The sequence below is a fragment of the Numida meleagris genome, chromosome 9 (genome assembly GCF_002078875.1).
Source record: "Numida meleagris isolate 19003 breed g44 Domestic line chromosome 9, NumMel1.0, whole genome shotgun sequence".
In the NCBI taxonomy this organism is placed as follows: Eukaryota; Metazoa; Chordata; class Aves; order Galliformes; family Numididae; genus Numida; species Numida meleagris.
The window spans coordinates 11239090-11261598 of NC_034417.1; the positions used below are offsets into that span (position 1 = coordinate 11239090).

At 39.0% G+C, this 22509-nt stretch overlaps 3 protein-coding genes across 20 annotated transcripts in view; 2 read left to right on the forward strand and 1 right to left on the reverse strand.

Annotated features, from left to right (window-relative positions):
* ADAMTSL3 (ADAMTS like 3) overlaps positions 1-14071 on the forward strand; it is a 215349-nt gene extending 201278 nt beyond the window's left edge. For 16 of the 17 annotated variants that reach the window (XM_021407714.1, XM_021407716.1, XM_021407721.1 and 13 more), the window contains 8 exons: positions 1023-1205; positions 3772-3891; positions 4335-4547; positions 7000-7183; positions 9186-9390; positions 10162-10271; positions 11763-11977; positions 12486-14071. In XM_021407714.1, coding sequence (XP_021263389.1) covers positions 1023-1205; positions 3772-3891; positions 4335-4547; positions 7000-7183; positions 9186-9390; positions 10162-10271; positions 11763-11977; positions 12486-12595 — 1340 coding nt within the window. In that variant the 3' untranslated portion in view covers positions 12596-14071. Of the gene's footprint in view, positions 1-1022; positions 1206-3771; positions 3892-4334; positions 4548-6999; positions 7184-9185; positions 9391-10161; positions 10272-11762; positions 11978-12485 lie in introns of those variants that run through there. The other variant, XR_002441939.1, reaches the window with a different exon arrangement.
* The window catches only part of EFL1 (elongation factor like GTPase 1), a 67250-nt gene continuing 58950 nt past the window's right edge, over positions 14210-22509 (forward strand). Inside the window, exon 1 of one of the 2 annotated variants that reach the window (XM_021407728.1) lies at positions 14210-14707. The gene's annotated coding sequence lies outside the window, so the exon portion shown is untranslated. Of the gene's footprint in view, positions 14708-22295; positions 22365-22509 lie in introns of those variants that run through there. The other variant, XM_021407727.1, reaches the window with a different exon arrangement.
* Positions 15997-22332, reverse strand: SAXO2 (stabilizer of axonemal microtubules 2). The gene is made up of 4 exons (XM_021407731.1): positions 22179-22332; positions 20343-20522; positions 19374-19576; positions 15997-18394 (listed from the first exon to the last, which is right to left on the reverse strand). Exons 1-4 carry the CDS (start codon positions 22217-22219, stop codon positions 17412-17414), a joined length of 1407 nt encoding a protein of 468 aa, XP_021263406.1. The 5' UTR covers positions 22220-22332; the 3' UTR covers positions 15997-17411.

A 22509-nucleotide genomic window follows, 5' to 3' on the forward strand; every position in this document is an offset into this window, starting at 1 on the left:
AGCTCAGGTAAAGGATGGTTTGACTGCTCTGACTGCTTTACGCCTTGAGCATCTGCACAGTGCCGAGGCTGCTCATCGTGCCCCGTGTCAGACGTACCCACTGAGTTGTCCGGGGTTTTGGAGCTTTGAGAGAGCACTTCTGCTGGGGCAGCTCTACTGCAGCGCAAACAATGAAGTGTCTGGTTTGCCAGCTCTCAAGATATCATTTAAAGGTAAATGTTTGTGGAAAAGCAAACAATGGTAGAAGTCCTTCCACTGAGGTAATGTGGTGCAACTGGAAAAACCACCTAATTAAAAATAAATATCCAAAGTCCATCCATTGATTAAAATTTAGAATGACGAGTTTTCTTTGAATACAGAATATCTCAGCACTCAAGCTTAACAGAAGGGAGGATGATAGATCTTTGTCTTTCTATAACATAGTAAATGAGATAGCTTAACAACTGAGCTGCTAGTTTAGTTCTTAATAGCTTCTTCTGTTCCATTTCCTTCACACTCCATTGTTACAAGCTGCATTTATGACATCTGCTACATGATTTTTGGGGGCAGAAATTGGTCTAATAGTTTCTACTTTAATTGATAAATATAAAACCTTTCCTTCAAGAGAAACATTTTATCTCAATTTCTATTTCTGCTTCATTTCATCATATTAATTCCTTTCTTCACGCATTCTGGGATGCAGATAGTTACGTTAATTGGTTCTGACTGAGGTTAGCAGTCTCACATCTTTTAGTAAAGAGATACATGAGCACATTGCTTTTGTAGGACTGGTAGCAGCTTTTAAAGCTGTTCTGGGAGATTGCCTTACAGTGCTTAACCTTTATTCTCAGTGGGATGCTGAACTATTAATAGGGCTCAAACTAAAATGTTTGTTGTTTTTTTTTTGCAAATGGAAAAAATACTAGTTTTGCTGCACTGCCGTTACATTATCTGTGAAATGATGAAGGAACTAATGATTCTTGTGCATTATAGATCATATATTTTATTTCATCCTAAATGTTTTAATTATCTGCATTTTAAAGGTGTTCCCCAACCAAATGTGACGTGGTTTACAAAGAAAGGCATCCTACAAATTGGTTCTTTCTTGCTTTCGAATGGCTCTTTATTTCTGAGCAATGTTTCCTATGAAGATGCAGGAACGTATACTTGCAGAGCTACTAATGCTCTTGGAAAAGCTGAGGCTGCATCTGTTCTCCACTTACGTGGTAGGTGCTAAATAAGATTCCTTACTGATAACTCTTCATATGATTTTTTACTGATAAACTAGTTTGGGGTGGTATGGGTGATTTAATGAACTTGGAATGTTTGACTGGATCTGACTCCCTCGGATCTGTTCTCTGTTTCACATTTTCTGTAATAGTAGATCTGGATCCAGTTTAACATGTGACTTCTTCAAAAGTTGTTCCATCTTCTTGCTTCCAGGCAATAAGTATCAGCCTTTAAGCCAGGAGACGCGTTAGACAACTAAATCCAATGTATATTGCATTGTACCCAGTGTTTTCATATAGGGAAACAAGGTAGGCTGCAGGAAACTACAGAGAAATGTAGCGAAATGAAAGCAAAGTGGTGATGTTGTTTCCTTTTTAATCATAAAGGCCAATAAAACACAGGAATAGTGAGAACAAAAAAATCTCAATATGAACTGCTAACTCAAAATAGAAAATGTAAAGAAAAACTCCATTTAAATGACTTTATTGTAAGCAGATAAATAATTCAATACTCTGTAATACAATCATGCCTTGCAAATAATTCCAATAAATGGATTATTCAGCTCTGGAGATTAACTTTCTTACCATTTTTCTGTACAAAGTACAGCACAGTCATACGTGGCCAATCCTGCCACAAAGCTTTCTTAACCACAAGTGTAAGGCAGATTAAGTATGTTTGGATCTGTTGGCCAAGGAAGACGTACCAAAGACATAATAGGAGTCTCTACGTGAAGGTGAGCGTAGACCGAAGCTGCCTTCTTGGTTTCAGTTTTCCTGGATTAGGTCAAAACTTCACGTGTTCCAAAGATTAATATTAATATAATGATGTGACTGGGAAGCTCACTCACAAGAGTCTGAACTTCGTTTCTAATGGTGGTCACATGACATTAGTTTAAATAAATCTTGATTAGACAGAAGAATGCCAAATTCTGCAATTTTTTTTCTTTTTTTGACTATACAAAGCTGTGGTGAAATGAGAGGACTTTTTGCTGTCAAGATTTGCAGATCACACTGACTGTTTTCTAAAGCAACTTCAAGTCAGACTTTCTGACTTTTCCTACAGCAATTACTGCTTGATTTGGGGAAGTTGAACAGTAGAGCAAAATTTGTGCAGCCTTTTCTAGTAGAAGTGGCTAAGAGCTGACAAGGGAAGTAGCTGTTTGCTGGTCAGTGCCAGTATAGGGCTGATCTCAGTGTAGTTCTGTGGAGACTTGTTTCAGCATTTAGGTAGGTCACTCCAAAAGTAGTTTATTTCCATGGAAATTACAACATACACAAAGAGTACAATAACAGTGTTTGATAAAGCAAATTCTCAGCTACAAAACACTCTTTTCAGCATAGTCATCGCCATTAACTATGCATTTTCACCAGTGATGAACCAGAGCCTGCATGCCGTGCTCGTAAAACTGTGCACCAATGGAGTGCCCCATTGTCGCCACTGCTGAAATGCACCACCCACCACCTCACTGCACCCACATCCACTGATTGGTCTCCATAAAAGTTCAGCAAGTGTCAGTGAATGTCAGTGGGTGCCACTTTTTCAGACACACATCCATGGCAGTCTTCATTTTGTCAGACTGCTCCTCTGCAGTAGCATCTGCCACACAACAAAATGTAATGGAATATTGGTGGGAAGGTTCAATCTCTACTGCCATACAACCAACATCCACCTCTGCCCTCATGGGCCAACATTATAAAATGGGAGGCATTACTTTTGGAGCAGATCTCATGCAAGGACAAGCAGTAGGCTTGATAAAGGCCTTGCACATTGAGGAAAAATCTTGAATAATTAAATCCAGTCAATGGAAAACAACCCAAGGAAGTTGGAACTTAAAAAAATGATTTAAAATGTTTTGGAAGGAGAATCATGGATATTAAGCACACTCATTAGGATGGAAATTTGGACCACGTGAGAAGAATTGTGTGTTACTGACAGATAGCCCATATTCTTGGCAGTTCATCTAGCATATGATGAAAAGGATGAGTTGCTGTAGTGACAGGTATATGACTCTGTCTATGTTATGCGCTATGCATAATGAGATTTTAAAATATGTTTTTCTTTTTTTCTTAATTTTAGCATTTTGCCATGATTCCATCAGGAAAAAAAAAAAAGAGAGGAATTGGCCTAACTCCATTGAAAAAAAATATTTTTCTTAACATTTCTTTGTGTGAATGGCAATTAAAACATAAATATCATTGTCTTATGAAACAGTAAATAGACTATACATCCTGTAAATTTTGTTCTTTGTCTAATGTTACAGCTTATAGCTTATTATATTATAGCTTGTTGTTGCTAATAAATAAATACATACAATTCAACAAATTTGATTAAGTTAGAAACAGGCAGGAACACCGTAAACAACTTGTGCTTCTCCCTGTTTTCACATTGGATAAATATTTGCTGGATGAACATTTCAATCAGTAGGTTGATCGTAAAGAATTCAAAGTACATTTGTGCTTGTGCTTCGTAACGACTGTTTGGGATGCTTTCATAGAAAGGTGGTTTTTTTTAGCGTGCTGATGAAATTCTTCCGAAGAAGAGATTTTGTGAATTGTTTTACAGAACAAAGATCTACAGAGAATAATACTTCAGTATCAAAGGGAAGCAGAAAAAAGCGTGTCCTGATGGCATCTGGAATTGGTACAAATGTTACTGTGGTACCTGGAGATCCGTTAAGAATAGGTATATTGTCTCTTACGCTTTCCCATTTGAGTGATTAGATTTGTTCATTAAAACAGGGGGGGACCATGAAGAAAGTGAGGATGGTTCCTGAGAGTCCAGGTTTGGTAGTTTGCATAAAGTAGAGTCTGGAGTAAAATCCTAATTCCTTTGAAATAATCGCTCTCCCCTACTCCTCTTCAGTTATATATAAATGGAATTTGTAAGATCTTAAAGGGAAAATATAAAGAGCTGTGATAGGTGTATGCCAGCTGAAAACCCTCAGAGGATGGTCAGGATTTGGGGCTACAGCTTGGACTTCAGTTAATTTATGCATTTTCTTGTTTTTATTTAGACAACTGAGGTCTTCTATATAGAATATCACTGTCATGCATAACTATTCCCAAACTTTTCAATGCAGCTGCTGTGTTTAGAAAAAAAAATGCTAAAATGCTATCAATTTTTAGGTTGCCCAGTGCTTCCGAGCTCCAGAAACGCTGTTCACTGGCTTTTCAGAGGTAGTCCAATTGAGGAAGTCAAAACCCTGGAATACCGAATCCTGGCTGGGGGTCGTATCCTGGAGGTGAACACCAACTCGGGTCAATTTGCTGGACAGTTCCAGTGTTGGACTTCAGCTAGTGCAAAACCAGTGTCAGTTTGGGTAAATGTCAAGAAGGAAGGTTTGTTGAAAATTATATGACAAATTCTTATTTTTTAAAATACTACTTTCTTACACTCTTTAAGGAATTCCCTGAGCCCTAACCTGCTTTTATATAGAGAAAGTAACATGCTAATTCCTATTTAACTTCACCTATATACACAATCCGATCTAAGCCAATAGACAACGTCCATACTCAGCGTTGAATTTGGGTATTAATGTGTGCAGAAGGATGTGGATTTTCTCATTTCTTACCTGTGCAGCTGCAAATCTAAGAGGATGTTGCCTAATTTGGTGTCTTGCTGCTTTAAATCCGGTAGGTTTTCTCAACTTCAGCAAATCATGTAAATTGCTACCATGATAGCCTACCAATCTGAAATAAAACTGACTTTGAGGCCAACTTAAGACAGTAAGAATAATTTTAATTGTAATTGTCATATTTCAGCATCATTACAATATAGTTGCCATCGTATTGTAGTCACCCTTAAACATACCAGTGTACTGGGGCACCCTGCATACTCATTAATTTGAGTTTTATGTTTTCAAGAACATTTTATAATGTCCTCCAATGCAATGCGCTTCCACACAATTCCACTTTCATTAGTAAATTTTAAAATGTGGAACTGAGAATTGCAGATGAATGAGCAAAGGATCTTCCAATCCCACCAGCAGGACAATAGGCTGCATCTGCAAACTTTGTAAGAAGTTTGTGAATATTTAAAGTGCTTTTGAAATTAATAGCATCATAATTGATAGACTAGAAAATTTAGCATTAAGAACTTAGATCCTAAGATTCTGGCAGCAAAACACCAAATTCCATTTGACAGGTTAATAAAAAAGGAAACAACAAATGTCCCCTGTAGGGAGGGGATGCAAATCAGATTTAAAAAGAAGTCTCTGTTGAAATTGAAGGTTCTCGTGTATTATTTATCTATCATCTACATATTTTGGCTTACTGTCTGTGAACAAAGGAATGAAACAAGGTTTAAAATCAGATCTTGTAAATCTCCTCTGTACAAGCGCATTCTCGGGGACTGCCAGTGGATTACTTCTGTGAGTGAGGCTGGCTCTGTGTGAGTGGTGTGGCAGAGCTGGAGTCACCATTTCAAACTAATTTTACTGAAGTATATCTACGATCAAAATGTTTATTTTTGGTGATAAGTCTGAAATCAAGGTTGTATCTAAACATGAATGAAACAAATCATAAAATATCCTGATAGAATTTATCAAACAATATGTTCCGACCTTGACAGTAATATAGATCTCATTAAAATTAGAATTTCTGGGCAGGACTAACTGGTTATTAAACTGTCCATCTGTACCCATGCAGCTGAACTGCCTTTTGGTCGCCCAGTACCCTTTCCAGTGAGGCTGGTCAGTATTTTGGGAGGATTCCATTTCCCTTTCATGAGCTTTAGCTCTGATTGTTGCTTCTGTAAACGTTTCATCGCTGGAATAACCGTGCATTTTGAAGACTGCAGAATCTCCTCTGGTGGTTTTTGCACAGTAGGCATGTTGAGGGTACTTCTGAGTAGTATCTTCCTAGTTAAACAAACAATACAGTCTCTCCATCATAGTTGCAGTCAGTAAATTTAACTGTTTCTACTTTGAAAAAGGCCCTTTTGTATTATTTTAAGAAACCCAGAAGTAATAAGGAAATATTGAAAAACAATAAGTTAAAGAATTCATTATGTGCTGGAAGAGTGAGCCTGTGGACACAGCTGGTAGCTATCAATTATTCTTGGTTATTACAGAAAAATCTGACTCCTGTGATCACATAAAAATCTGTCAGCATTGCATAGTACTTCATCTTTTACCAAGTGTCAAAAAAAATTGTGGGGGAAGGGGTAAGTGCGGAATTGTGACTAAATATAAAGGTAGTAATTGTTAGAGGTGATCGATTTTCAATGTAAAATGGTCTTTAAAACAAATTTCTTTTTCATGTTGCCAGAGGCCTCAGAGGCAAATTAATTATGCATTAAGTAATTTTTTATAGTTTAGTACAGGATTTTCTTAAATCTTAAAATTTTGCAAAGCGTCTGGAGTAAGGTGAGTTTTCTTCAGAATAAACTTACCGTAGAACAGCAGGAAACCTAGAGAGCCTGATTTACAGTTTCCTCTTTTTAATGCTCATTGTATAAAAATGTTATGAAACTTTTAAAAGAAGTTCATCAATTCCTACTGTGAGCCAAACTCTGCCCTTCAAGTGCACATATGCTGATCCCATTTGCCTTCTAGTGAACTTCATGCCCATATATAAAGGCTGAACTTGAGGGGAAGCAGAGTAGGACTACATTTTACTCTGCCTTATGGTTCCTTTCCACAAAGCTGAAATATTCACTTTTCCACGTGGACTGTGATGTCTGTCTCACTGACAGAATATGTTTCCATGTTGATTAAGATGTAACACAGTTATAATGTTTAATGCTTCCCTCACACACTACTTTTGATTGTGTTTCTTCTCTGATAATTAGATTATAAATGGGAATATGCTGAGTGGAGCACTTGTTCTGCTAACTGTGGCAATTCAGGAACCCGCTCCAGAAAACTACAGTGCATGAATTCAGAGAAGCAGAAAGTAAATGAATCATTATGCCAAGATCTGCAAAAGCCAGCAGTTATTTACCAATCATGCAGCAGAGATGACTGCCCTGCCAGGTAAATTCCTGCCTACTATATTTCCACATGCTCTATCTGTATTAAGATAAGCTCACAATCTCATGAAGTTGCTTCTGTGTTTGCATGCTGAGTCTGAAATGTGGGTTTTATTTCATCGTGACCCCTAACGCACGAGAGGTGTGAAAACGGATCACGGGCCGGTCGGGGAGCTCTTGATTCAACTGAATAAATTAGACCGTGTACAGCAAGTCTTGCTGCTACCACACCACCATAGTGAAAGCCACGGGACGCCTCTGAGGTGTGCTCATTGTGTGGAATCTGTGCCAGTGCCCTGGAAGAAAAATCATTATGTTTACAGCAGCCAAGATGCTCATGAGTGGAGTCTGTTCACCTCCTGTTCTTTCGTGCTAGCAAAGAAGCTCTGAGTAGTATGATTACCTGGAATGCCTCATTTATCTCCAGTGCCCCCCACCACAGTGTCACACTCCTTGCATGTGCTTCTCTGCCATTTTTCTGGCTAAATCAACCGGTGTACTTAGAGATCTTGGGGCAGAAAGTATTTATATCACAGGCAAGTATACCACCATAGTATCTGATTCCAAAAGCCCAAATGTTACCTGTGGATTTAATCAGTTGCACTGAGCGTTCCGTCTCAGCAAGGTGCTGCTCTGGGTTTTTAGCAAGAAGCACTACGTGCATCCTCAAAACAAATGCCTTCAATTGCTTCAAGGGATTGGCCTTCACTTGTCAGCAGTATAAAATCTATGAGCCTTGAGAAGTCATGCACACACTTTGGAGTTGTTCTTCACTGGAAAATTTTTGGAAAGAGGTGTTAAGACCTTAAGTGACTCTGTGGGAGTGCATCTTGCCAGTATGTTCTAAACCCTTTTCTAAACACAGAAAACATAGCAACAGATAAATATCGGAATAAATTTGTTTATATTCGTTACTAGAAGCCAAAAAAACAGATCATCCTAAATTGCAAGACTGAAATTCAGCCAGCCCATAGCAAGTGAACGTTTTGCCAGTGGAAACATACTAAAATAGAACGAATAGTTTGAAACATAGAGGCTCAATAGCAGTGTTCCCTCTGAAATCCGCCCATTCAGAGCAGATGAGACAGAGTTATGAGGATGCTGCCATGTGTTTAATCCGCTTTTCTCCAGAATAGCATCCAAGTACAGTGAGGTAAATGTAAGAGTTTAAGCAAGTATTTAACTTGTATTTTGGATGTTTGCCGAAGTTGTGCATTGCTTACTTGCTGTACATGCATTGCACCCAAATATTTGCATAATACTTGAGCTTTAAAAGGTAGATAAGCAGTCCAGATTGCAAAAGATTAATCTTCTTTGAATCAATATGAATTCTTTGACTGTAAGAAAATAAAATATTTGCTGAAGAGAATAGAATCTTTTTCCTGTTATCACAGTGGTGCTACAAATAAAGTCTCATTCCATGTTTCCATCTTAGATTTATGAAAAGGTCAAGCAGAATAAATTATATTGCCACTTGCTGCTTCTCTGATAGAGTTTCTATCTGTCAAGGCAGAATAAATCTTTGCAACTTCTAATCAATAAATAAAATGTTCTGCTTGAGCCATTACCTAGCAGGATCTTGATGTAATAAATTCGGATGAGTTCTGACACCTACTTTGACTGCTACATTGATAGTGACTAAATCAGTACCAGTCATTCTACAAGTCATGGAATAGCAGGCTGTACTTCCCTGCAAAAATAATAAATCCATCAGTGACTATAGGATTTACCTACAGTAACCTTCTGTGTAACAAGCAGTGTAACTTCAGTCAGTGTGTGTTGAGCTACAATGTATCTTAGAACTCATCAGTTAAGCAAATTTCTGCAACCATGTGTAAGGGCTGAAAAAGATGCTTCTGCCTTTTCTCACATCAAAACTCTAAATATCCACCTAAAAATCACAGTGCCAGGCTGTCCTGATTTTTATTTGCCAACAGATCGCTGCAAACTACCAGCAAGGTTGCAACACTTTCATATTTGCTATGAATGTCTCTGCATCCTTGTAGGTGGGTAACTAGTCGATGGTCTGAGTGCTCTGCAGCTTGTGGCAGTGGTTTTCGCTATCGGCAAGTGACTTGTCAACAAGTAAAAGCCAACGGGAGCGTGGTGACAGTGCTAGCAGATGCTTGTGTGCACCAAGATCGCCCTATCGGAAGGAAGCCCTGTACGGGTTATTCATGTACATCAGGGACAACACAGACAAAAGAACGGGTAGGTTACACAGTTTGCATGGGAACTCCTCGTATTATAAAAGACATCTGTGCAATCTTTCCATTGTCTGAACATCTGTATTCCCTTGCTGCTGCTACCACACTAATACCTTGACTGACAAGCTGGAGGCTTGTGGCACTAGCTGTAATTGCCTTTCAGAACAGTGACTTGCAGATCTTTGTTTCTTGAACTTCTGTTACTTTTATTCAACAAAAACAGATTTGAGAACAGAACACGATCTGAAATCTGAGTGGTATTTTCAATATGTTTTATAACCTAATCCATTGCTGTCAATTCCAGTTTTTATTAGTCTTATAAAAACACAGTTCATGTAGCTGAACTTGTGAAGTCCTCAAAGACAGATGTGTGCTTCAAAAGCAGTTACCATTATTTAATATGGAAATCTTTACTTCCTTATGTTCTGCATCTTCATTTATTCAGTAACTTGTTCATTTTGATATGACCTTTAGAATTGTCAGTGCAGCATTTACTATTCAATAAGCAAAGTAATGAGTGAGAGTTACTGCTGCCACATTCCAGATATAGATACTAACAAGGCAAGGTTGTGTATCTTTCTGAAGAGGTGGGAAAGACAGTATCTTGGAGAACCATGAACTGAGGATATGGACTGAGGGCTGAAGACAGATCTGAATCAGATCAAGAGTTATGGCTGGGTTGTGCAATAGGATAACTGCCTAGAAGGGTGATTCTATTGTAATTAACTTGATTGTTTCTTTTTTGTCCCACCACCTTTTTTGCCTCCCTTTTCAGTGTTCTGGTCCCTGTATAGGCCGCCCTGTAGCTTCACAGCATCGCCACTTTATATGTCAACTTCATAATGGATCTTTGGTGCCCAGCACTTCTTGTGATGAAAGAAAGAGGTATACAATTTGAAGCAGTACAAGTTAAAGTCTATGGATGATCAAATTAAAGTTACAGTATCGTAAATATGGTGTAAATGTTCAAATATTTTTCTCATGAATCAAACCCAAGGAAAGGGGACAGTCGCAGTCATCCCTTTTGTGTACACAGGAAAAACTCAGGAACCCAAGGGGAGTAATGGATTTGATCAGTGTCCTCCCCTGTGCTGCTGACAAAGCTAGAAAGAGAGTGAGAGAATCTTGATTTCCAAAGAAAGCACAAACTGGAGAGATCTGTCATATTACTACTGCTGAACTAGTTCTCTTCTTATATGATTTTTATTCAGTTCTGTTGCTGACAAGGTTTTGTAAGAGTTTTCCTGGGCTTTATTTTGTAGTCCATGTAAATTTACTGCTTTATTATTGCTTAAAGAAGGTATACTTATCCAGATAGATAGATTTAATTCTGCCTTTAAGTGTGTTAGAGGAGTAGTAGTTAAGGTAGTTAAAGGATGTATTTGGGTCAAAAATTGAATGAATAAGTGTTTTTACCTCAAGGTATGCGTTTATTATTAGCATTATTATTATTTTTTGTGGGAATTCTGTGTATTTGCTTTACTGTCTCTAAATAGCTCATTTCAAAAGAAAAAATACGGACTTTACTCCCCCTCAGAATGTTGATCACTTTGGGATATACTATTGCACATGGATGGAAGGCAGTGTCCATAAAACACTATAAACTCAAAAATGCTGAATTAAAGACAAATTAACAGTTAAGATAGCGGTCTGGGGGAGCAAAACCTTCACATAGGTAGGGCAGTGAAGAACAGAGAATGGCTGAGTATCAAGTACATACATGGCATCGTTCCTTGATTATAGAACCCAGCTCTTCCTATTTTTGACTACAGAAGTTCTTCTGAGTTGTGAACGTTTAAAATCATTTTTGAGGCACATAGAATGAAATTTGGGCTTCACTGAATAAAATGCTGAAACTTCCATTTAGTAGTAAAAGCCGGGATTTCACTTTGGCAGCTTCAAACGTTTAAGAGGGTTCTGTGTCAGCATAGAAAGACTACTTACATTCAGGAGAGAGCTTAAAGCACCTGCAGCATCCAATATATAGCGCTTCAGGGTCAGTAAAATTTTCCAAAAGCTAAAACATTTTTTCTATTTCAGGTTTTGGTTTAAATGAACAGAGGCTTGTCTTTTGTCATGAGTGAGGCATGATGAATGGGCGCGATTTGAAGTACAGGAAGTTTAACTTAGGAAAAAAAAATTACTCTGAGGATTCTCAAATACTGGAAGAGGCTGTGCAGAGAGGTTGTAGGGTCTCCACCTTCGGACACACTGGAAAACAGACAGGAGATGAGCAACCTGGTCTAGCTTACTGTGTGATGAGCAGTGGGCTTGGACTGGACAGTCTCCAGAAGTCCCTTCCATAATTGTACAATTCTGCGTGCAACGATTTAGCACAAAAATAAATGTTTAATTGCCATTTGTTTTTCCCCACAGATCTGCTGTCAGAAGAAACTGTTCTTCGGAAGTATGTGATGTCTATTGGCAGACAGGGCCTTGGAGGCCTTGCAGTGTGCAGTGTGGGAGCGGATTTCAGTCAAGACGAGTGTACTGTGTACACAGAAAGAATAACAAACTTGTGGCCGATCAGTTTTGTGGATGGAAGAAGAGACCAGTGACCTGGCAGCACTGCAGTGCCACAGCCTGCGGCAGTACGTAAACATTTATTTATATTTGAGCACAGTGATAGTTTCCAGCACTTACATTAGAGAGCGCTTCACAGTTGTACACTAGTGATTCTGTAAGCATTTGATTGTACATCTCAAAGGTAAAACTAACCTCTCCAAGGAACACTTGATAATGCTGGCGTTAGTTTTCTCCATGACTAGGCCGGTTTGATATTAAAGCCTCAAAAGCACTTTTAGAAGCAGGATTTGTAGGAAGTTGTTTTATGCAAACTTCCCTATATGACTGCCAGCTGTGACTCATTCACGAGTCTCTGAGCAAGCTGTTAATTCCTGAAAGGTGTGGTAGTTCTCTGAAATGAATGCAGTGAGATCACACCACTTATGCGTGACCTACTTTAGCTGTTGTCAGAAATGTAAGCTAAAATAATTACAAAGCTAGCAGTAATCCACTGGTTGTTATGATGATGATGATTTCTACTTTTTATCTTTTGTCTGTTTTCAAAGTTTTTTAATGTTTAAATATATTTTTCAGAAGATGAATGCAAGGATACAACTCACTACTGTACATTTGCAAAGCAACTAAGGTTGTGCTTGATAGACGTCTACAAACAAAGATGTTGTCAGTCATGTCAAGAAATGTAACTCTTCTATGGAAAATTCGTGATGCTGCAGTGAAGAGATGAGAAAAGAGGTTCATTAATCTATCCTGCTCCAACTATATACCTGTAAATAAGACATTAGTCACAACAGTTAAATGGAAACTCGGGGCTAATGAAAAAAACAGTATTGCAGATTGATACGCTGGGCAGGGCACTTTTTCTGGGAACTTTTATTATCCACTCTTTGCAATGGAACTTTTAATGTTTTAAACATCTCCATGTTTGAATTAAGAATTTTTTTTTTTGTAGACAAAGTAGATGCCAGTACAGTTTTCAAAACAGCAATAGATCTGTTTTGAAAAATGAAGTGTCATTTTCTATTGTTTCTATTCTTCTGCTCAGTCACTGAAGTACAATCCAAGTTGTGGCGTGATTAGACTTTTCTACTGATTTCCAATTGGACACAAGGCTTCCTTGTCAGAGCTGTGAATTAAACATTTGTGAGCACTGTTCCCTTTCACAGTCAGATGGGGGCCAGCAAATGGCCAAACACCTGTGATTTTCTGTCTTGGGTAAATACTTTATTAACAGCGAAAAATGTCCAAGGAAGAATTACTAATTATGAAGATAGAGAAGTGCAAAAAATCTATTTTGAGCAGTTTTCCTTCAAGATGAATTTTTATCATGACCGTTAACCCAGTAAATCTTTTCAAGTTGAAGAATTCTGATTGCGTTATTTCTGGGTATATTTCCTGTATTGCAGATTGTCTCATTTGGGCAGTAAGCACAGAGAAGCCCGCAGAAGGCAGCAGATAGCTTTTTGTTGTGTAGCTTCCACACTACTGCACTTCTTGGAAGCCTGAATGTGAGTCTTGACTTGGATCTTTTGTTACATTACTGAACTACGCTACATTTTAATTAGTGCGTGTGCTGTCAGAACAGTTTTGGAAGCAGCATTCCTGCACTATGGGTTTGCATCACTGAAAATTAGATTAGCACTACTGTATAGAAAATGTTTAATGTGGACTATTGTGTCCGAGGCTGACTGCAAGGAGAGGATATTCCTGATCATTACCTTTTTAATCAGCGATGGGTCTTGATTGTTGAGGCAGTTTTTTAAATTAAAAAACAAAAACAAAAACAAAAACATTTTGTAATATACTTTTGTAGATATTTATTGTCTGATTTAAAAGTGCAATATTTTGTTTTGTACAGTGTTTAATAAAGATGTTTGGACATATATTTTTTCTTATTACCAAAATTTCTTATTCATATTTTTCCTTTATATTTAAAGTTTTCAGATGTTAACACATAGCATTCTTTGGTTGCTTTAATTTTGTCTTTGGTTACATATGCATGCTATACAGAAGCAGTGCTGTAAATGTTTGTTATTGCACTTGGCATGACATTCCTTTGTAGATTATTTTATTGCTTCTGCAGTAACTGACGGTGTCTAATACTTTGCCTTCTTGAGCGTAGTTTTGATATTTCTGAAATAAACTCTACTTTGATTATTCAACACCTTGATTACTCAGAGATTGTTTATTACTGTGATTTTCACAATAGTCATGCTTTCATTCCAAGGGTCACTGTATCAACCAACCATGTCCATAATTCTGGGATTTTCAGAGCTTAGTTCTTACTTTTGACAGCTGTTATCAGACAGATTCTCAGCTTTGCACAGCTGTTAAGAAGCAGCAGAGATGTTACCTGGCTCAAAAAGTCAGCTCTAACTCATGGAAATCTGGAATAATGATTCTGTAAAAAGGTGGAGTAAAGCTAGGTTTCTTTGCCAGGCCTTCATGTACTGTGTCAAGTAGTGTTCACTTAGAGCCAGTGAAACAGCTCTGTTTTATATTTGCTGGAGGGTGGCAATAGCTATATGAATAAATTTATTTCAGAATCTCCAATAATAGCCTTTAGAAAAGACAGTTCCTGTAGCAGAAATGCTAAGTCACAGCTTGAACCAGTGATTGAGCACCTGGTGGGAAGGCAGGGCCAACCCAGGGGAGCTCAGGTGCATGTGATGCAATGCACCTGAGTGACCAGAAGGGATGGAGCCAGGATCCACTGCTTCCCAGAGCTCATATAAGGGCTGGCAGTGGAGGCAGGGGCATTTTGCCAGAGATCCTTGTATACCTGTGGCCTTTTAAAGGTAAGCAGCTTTTTTCCTTTGTTTCTGTGCTCACAGCTGTTGCATTTGAGGAAGCCTTACTCGCTGCAGCCCGGGACTTTGCTACTCTGCTCTCATTGCTGTGCTTTCCGTTGTGTTATAATTGCATAATTATTCTCAGTTGAAAATGTCTAGTAATGAAATGGTATTTTAGAGTTACTGTGGGTTGTAGCACCTGTAAAGGGGCATGAGTCTATTTAGTATTTTTTTCACCAACTCATTCTTTTTCTATAGTCTTTAAAAAAAAAAAAAAAGCCTAGATACTTTATGGTACAGTGTGTGAAAAGCCCTTTTAGAACAGCTATTGAATCCATGAGTAACTTCACTTAATACATCTTAGCTTAGCATGACATCATGAAATACTCTTTTTTTCAACTATTATTTTAAGAAATACCAGTTTTCCAGCCTGCTGTTTGTTTTGTGTGTGTTTCAATAATATGTTGCTTATGAAAATGTTGACCTTAAGTATTTGAATAGTGTCTGAGGGTTTATAATATCATTTGATGCTTTTCTAGGAAGCATAATCTGCAGGGTGTGGTCTTCCTGCTGTAATGTAATAAGGGTGCTTTCTTACGCTATTAAATTTAGGGGAAAAAAAATTCAAGGGTAAAATTAGAATACATCTCTTGCAACCAGAAAAGTCCTCAAACACATCTGCACAGGAACTCTTAAATGTATCTGAATATGTCCTCCACTTGCTCTCAAAATCGTTTTTTGTGCTATGCTGGTAGGTGGCACCAAATGACTTCCCACAAATTAAGAGGAAAAAGTATAAATTACTCAGGTACTACAAAAACAGCTGTGAAAATTACACAAAGCACCTGGGGCTTGCTCACAGACCCTGAGGAGGAGCCATTTCCAGCAGAACATGCAGGCATGCAGAACTACATGGATTCAGGATGCATTTCTCAGGGATTCTTTCCTCCTTCCTAGAAAAGAGGACTGGGGGGATGTTAGGAGTTTCTTAAATGTCTCATGAGGTATGTATAAGATGTATATGTATTATTATGTATAAGATTTGCTGTTGGACAGTTGTAACTGTGGGATGCTTTGACTTTGTTTCTTCAGCTGTGGATAAACAGAATGAGTGAAGTTTCATGGAGAAGATTATCTGTAATTTGTTTTCTGCTGTGGTACAGAAGGATGAAAACCAATTGGTCATCATCCTGTGCTTCTCAGGCATCCCCATTTCACTGTTCACTGTCTTTACTCATGCCTAATCCAAAGTAAGTCTGCCAGCTGGAGAATTGAATAGTCTTCAGCAAGAAAAGTTTAATTGAATCGTTGTTTAATTAACGGAGTAAATCATATTACAAAAACACAAAGACAAAAATTACCTAAAAATAACTGATGCTTTAATACACTCAGTTCAGTTTTCCTCCTTGCATAAGATCTAGTTCCTGCTTTCAGTATCTTTTCATCATTGACCTTGGCCCATTGATGGCTGTTATGCTTTAGGAAATACTAGCACATAGTTATTCAGAAGCCAAGTAATTTTCCTATACCAACGCTGACTGTTGGACTAACTAAAAACAGGTAAAGATACATAGGGAAATGTTAAATATCTCACATAGAAGCATAATCATTTCATGTATGATTTTAATGAAAGTTGTTTTTATGTATTCGCTGCAAGTAACTTTTGAAGAGTAAACAGCCTGAAACCAGGCTGTCAGTTGTGCATCTCAATGCCTGCTTTTTTTTAATGAGTTTACACTATTTTTTAATTACATTCACCTTTTTAGTTTTCTGCCCTTTTTCTCTTCAGAGTGCCTCTGTGATGAACTTTGGCAGGGTTAAAAGGCTGTTCAGCTTTAGGTATCAGCAGAATCCAAAGTTGCTGTGGATGGGCATTAACGTTTTGAGCCTTATTCTCTTCTTTCTTGCTGTATGCATTATTAACCTGAAAAAACAGTCACCTGTGAAGTCTCTTTGAGGAATTTAATTTGCACAACAGCTTAAAAAAAAATTACTGATGTGGGAAGGAGACAGTGTGTCAAAGTGTATCCAAAGCTTTGTGTCTGGAAATTAGGAAAAGAAGTGTAATGGCCTGCTTGAAGTCAGTGATTTCAAGCGTACGTACAGAAAGAGCAAGGTTAGTTCTTGTTAATTACTGTCTGAAATTACAGTGGGGCCCTTATACTCAGGATTGGATGGAGGAAAAGCAATAACAACGAAGCTAAGCCCATTTTCTTAAATGTCTTGAAATGCCCAATATAATTTGGCCAATATAAAGAAAAATAAAGCTCTTATCAGGTTACTCAAAGTAGTGATGAGATGAAAAACTGGGATACAGGAGTTATTATTGGAGATTTTATTTGATTACTATGAAAAGGAAACTAGTACTAAACAAAAACTGCGACTACAATGATATGATCTGCAGAAAATCAGAAAGAAGAGGGAAAGCAGGTTGGAGAGGGAACAGAATGAAATCTGGGAAGTCAAGGAACCTGGAAGGCACAATCAAAAATGGGTCAATTCCATATAAGAGTATTCCTACAAAAATAGCCAAATCTCCAGAAGTATTCTAATAATCTCTTGGTTTGACTTGATTTTCCTTAAACTATCATTCTAAATGCTCTTCAAATCAGGATTTGCATTATTTAATTTGCTTTAACATAATTTGAAGGAAAAAAAAAAAAACTAGCAAGCATCCTGGTGAAATACCTGGAACACTACAATGTAAGCATTAAGATACAACAGCTACTTCCTTTGGAACATGATTACAGTTTAACTCAGAAAACTCTGGAGTGAGCTGGCGGAAAAACTTATGACCGTGAGAATCTGTGTTGACGTAGATGTAACCTGGAGGAGATGGGTAGTTTGCTGGGCAGATCTCTTGTTTCTTTGGAGTGTATGCTGCACGATACATAGTTTCATCTTGAAAATGAGCTGAGTTAGGAAGAATGATGTGTACGGGTTTGAAACTTTGAGCTGGAACGATGGGATGTGGTATGTAATGAGATTTGAATGTAGTTAAATCATAAAATTTTCCTGTGGGCTTTGGAATTTCCTGTTGTTTCTTAATGATTTCTTGCCGAGAGCTGGCCCAAGCTTTAAAGTCTTCCTTCATAGTAGTATTCCCTTGGAAAGGGGCACTGGTTCTTCTTGCATTAGAAAGTGGTCTTATAGGGACAGCAGGAGAAATCTCATGTTTAACATAATCAAGGCGGCTTGTGGAGTTAAAATCCATGTTACCCGGGGGAGGAACGTACTCTTTTGTTTTGCGCACCTCCGGCAAGGAGACCAGCCAGGGCTGGAAACGATCCTGGAATTCAGTGACCCCACTAAAATGATCATTGGATTGGACTTTTGTGTTTTCAGGCTTGCAGCTTTTTGCAAGTGGCCCAGATAGCCCTTTAAAATCATTCCGGTGCGTTGTGAGATCTTCAAAGGGTTGGTTGCTCGGCTTGTACTCTTCTTTTGATTTTACAAACTTTGGTTCCAGTTGATGAGCAATATAGGAAGTGCGATGGCTCGTAGTGCTGTCAAAAGGCACATCTGAAAGTTTGGGCATGTACAGAGGTTTAAAACTTTGTCGAGGATTCAGTTCCCTAGGAACAAAGTCATCTTGAAATGTAGTAGAATTTCCAAACTTCTCTGTAGGTGGGTGGTAGATATAGTCCACTTTAACAGGTTCCCTTCTTTGAACTTCCCATGACCTATAGTCATCTTTAAAGCAAAAACAAAACTTCACCATATAAGTGTTATTACTTAGGAACATTCCTTTAAAATTAAGACAACTTCTGGTACTAAGCCTTGCAAACTAAGGAAAATGGATGTGAGTTAGAATGATGTTATCTCTGTGATATGACAAACCTGTCTTCTCTTAAGTGTGAAAAACAGGAAAAAAAATTGTCCTTGATGCCTTATTTTTTCTATTACCTCAAGGAAAAAAGACGATGTTACATGTCCATAGTAAGTTTTCTCCTCTGTTCCTTTGCACCAACTGTTCTAACTCCTGTTTTAATGGCTGTATCTGGTTGTTGTTATCTCTTGCTATCTGTGTCTTTTCAACAACACTGGTCCTCACAACCAAGAATATCTCCATTTTTCTGCTGCCTGGTAGATTGTATCTCATCCTTTATTTCTACATGGTTTTAACTGGAGGTCCACTGCATTACATGTCACAAATTGAGTTACACATTTTGTGTAAAAGCTTTTATACCTTTATAAAGTATACCAAGGTCACTTGCTGGAATGATGTTAACAGATTTCGTGCCTTTGTACTGACCCTCTGAGGATAACTTCTGTCAAGACAGATTACTAATAGGATAATATGCACACTATACAGGGCAGGAGAAAGAAATCTAAAATCTTTTGACCTGTGGAAAGATGTTGTGCTATCAGAGCTGAAACTGTCTGAAAGATACATTGTGAGTTGAATGACAACAAACTTATGCCTGAGATAGCCTAACAAATGTGTCAGAATCTCTCTCCTAGCCGAAGAAACCTAGAGAAAGCTTTTCCTTTAGAACCTGTGAACGTCAACTCTAAACGACAGGAGAGCTGAACATCTCAAAGCATTATTACCTTCTGTTATTATGCCCTACTCTCTGGCCCAAACTAAGAAATCCAGTTTCACATCACTAATATAGAAAACTGCCTTCATCTTCGGCTACTTCTTTCTAAAGATGGCATTTGTTATTACCTTGATAGGTTGGTATGGTATCCAATTTTCCTCCTGCAGTGTGTTTTCTCTCTAAAGGTCTTACTAATGTCACTGGTTGTATTTTATGAGCATTATAATCTTTCTTGTACGTGGTTCCAAGTTGTATCTCCCCACTCTTTGGTTTATATTCTTCTTGTACCCGAAACGGTCGTTTCACAATATCATATGGTAAATAATCAGATCTGAATTGGGGAAAAGGGAAATACTGGTTAAAATATCTTTTGCTGATGGAGTCACCCTCGTCATTTTCCCGTTGTATGGGAAAACAACAACTTACAATGCTTGCTCTGAAAAAAATCAGTCAGTCAATATGTTCTAGGGTAGTAAGGCAGAAAGGAAACCACATAAATCTAGGCTGTCCAGTGCAAGGTACAGTCTTTATTCAAAGGTAAATGATGAAACAGCTTTTTCAACACTTCAAGTCTCATTCCCAGATGAAAAATATTCTTTAACGTATTTAAAAGTAGAATGGTGAAACTATAGTTGTACAAAGAAATGATACATAAAGCAGAAGCAGCAAAAATCCAACCACCACAAGTAGCAACATTTACTTATTGTATGAGGAGAATGGAATATGAAGAGAGAGTATTCCACGGCGGATCTCATGGAGCACTTCCATACAAGCACAATACAAAAAAATGGGTGTGTATTATATATGGGTGTATGAGCAGTACATGCAGTACATAAACAACTTTACAGGAGAGTGTTTGACCTTTCCATATATGGTTCTTTTGCTTTTTTATAAACATGCTTTATTATATTTTATCATCCCTCTGGAGTAACTGCATATCTACACCGAGAATTTTGCTTTTATATACACTGGAAGAGTAAGGGGTGCAATGGTAGAAGATAATTGCAATACAAAGCTCAGGCACCCCCTTCAATGAGAAAAAAAAAACAAGAAACTTCATTAAGCAATAGTAAAATGCATTGCTTTAAAATGCTTACTTAAATGTTGTAATTCCTTCAATTTTCCCACGATGCGCTTGGTATTCTTGCTTTGGCTTAAGGCTCCGGGCAGGAGAGATGTTGCTGTACTTGGGGTATTTTTCCCCATATTCTGTTGTGAGGCACAGCTGTTGTCCGTTATCATAAATCCTTGTGGGCCTATGAGGGCAGCGATGGCGCCTGGGCAAAATACATCAGATGAGATCATTTTGACAGGTTTCATTTAAGGGGAAAAAGCACTTCTTATCTACTGGGAATGAATAACAAATGAGGAAGATGGTTCAACATTACTAGCTTGTGTTTAAAGGGCTTTTTTTCTGAGCACAAAATATTGTGCTAATGGTACAGCTACAAAAATTGCAAGAGACTGCAAAAGTCTTCAAGCCTTGAGCTGAAGAGGAGAGAACTTCTGAGAGCTGTTAAAATGGAGAAGTGCCCAGCATTGGACCTGAGAAGTATTGCATGTTTTGCAAACTGATCTTAGAGCATGCTGAGCACTTCCAGTGGTTTTGGGCATTAAAATTGTTGATTTTGAAAAAGATCACTTAACAAGCACAGGCAGTGATTCTTCCTAAGGAAAAGGGATCTGAATGGATTCTTAAAAATGTTTAAGTTATTTATTACTTAAAAGGGCTCAAGATTGTGATCCCTAAGCATGAACAGTAGCGCTCAGATGTCAGCTCTTAATGAGTGGATTATGTATGTTATAATGCAAAAAAAGTCATTCTGGAATTTCAGAGGCTCTTTCTGCTTCTGTGTAAAGAAAAAGCTGAATAGAACTCTGTCTTACTGACTTTCCTCCCTTGTATTTGCAGTTTAAGTGTGTTTTTTTTTCTTCTGTGAATAAATAACAGCTAGGAAAGATTGTTTCCTTCCACTTCGGTATTTCGAATGAAACAGTAGTGATACCTCCATTAAATTTTCTGCAGATAACTGCATGATAATTGCTACAAAACACTAGACTGTTTCCTTCATTTTGAAATCTCTTCTAAGGTGTGCGCATTGTGATGTCCAGGTAACAGCGCCAAGTGACCGGGCTTCCCCTGAAAACAAACTCTATAGCTACACCAAAGCAAACAAAATGTGCTCCCTAAGCCAATAACAGCCTGAGTTTTATTGACTATAACGACTTCACTGACGTTCATTTTAAACTGTATGTCCTGCATGTGTTTTATTCGATTGCTATATTCACAGAATCACAGAACTGTAGGGGTTGGAAGAGATCGAGTCCAACCCTGCTGAAGCAGCTCCCTGCAGTAGGTTACACAGGAGAGCATCCAGACAGGGGACGTGGTTTAGCGGTGGGTTGTTAGAGCAGTGTGGTTAGGTTGCGGTTGGACTTGATGATCTTGAAGGTCCTTTCCAACCTGAGCAATTCTATGATTCTATGACAGGACTCAATGAACGAGGAGACCGCACCGCCTCCCTGGGCAGCCTGTTCCAGAGCTCTGTCACTCTCACGGTGAAGTTCTTCCCCGTGTTTGTACAAAGCTTCTTGTGCTCCAGCTTTTGCCCGCTGCCCCTCGTTCTGTCGCTGCACACCGCTGAAAACAGCCTGGCCGCATCCGTTCTTTAGCTATTTTATAAACAGGGACGAGATCCCCTCTCAGCCTTCTCTTCTCCAGGTCTCTGAGCCTTTCCTCGCTCCAAGCGTGCCACTGTGGGCGGCTCTAAAGGACTGTCCCTTTCCTATTTTAAACGCAGGCGAATTCATTCAAGAGGCGTGAATCCGTTCAGGAGCTTAAACACAAATCCCTCCCTTCCTATTTACTGAGGCGATCGCTTCGCAGCGGAACGTTCCCCTTCCCGCCTCCCGCCGCCCCGAGGGGCTCTTACCCGCAGGTGCAGATCTCGCACAGGCACCGCGCCCGCCCCATGCTCCGCTCTGACTGAGGCCGCGCTCCGTCGCGCGGCAACGGCGGCGGCGTCCCCGGGAGCGGCCTCGGCCGGCCGCCGTCCGACGTCACGGCCCGCGGGGGAGGAGCGCGCTCGGGCTTCCGGGTGCGGAGCGCGGTGCGGCGGGTGCGTGTCCTCGGCGCGGCCCTCGCCCCGCGGTGGGAACGCTGTGGGGGTCGGGGGTCCGGCGGCAAATGGACGGAAGCGCCGCCGTTCTGTGGGGGGGAGGCGTCCGAGCGCGTGGCACGCGGCGCTCCGCCGAGCCGAGCCC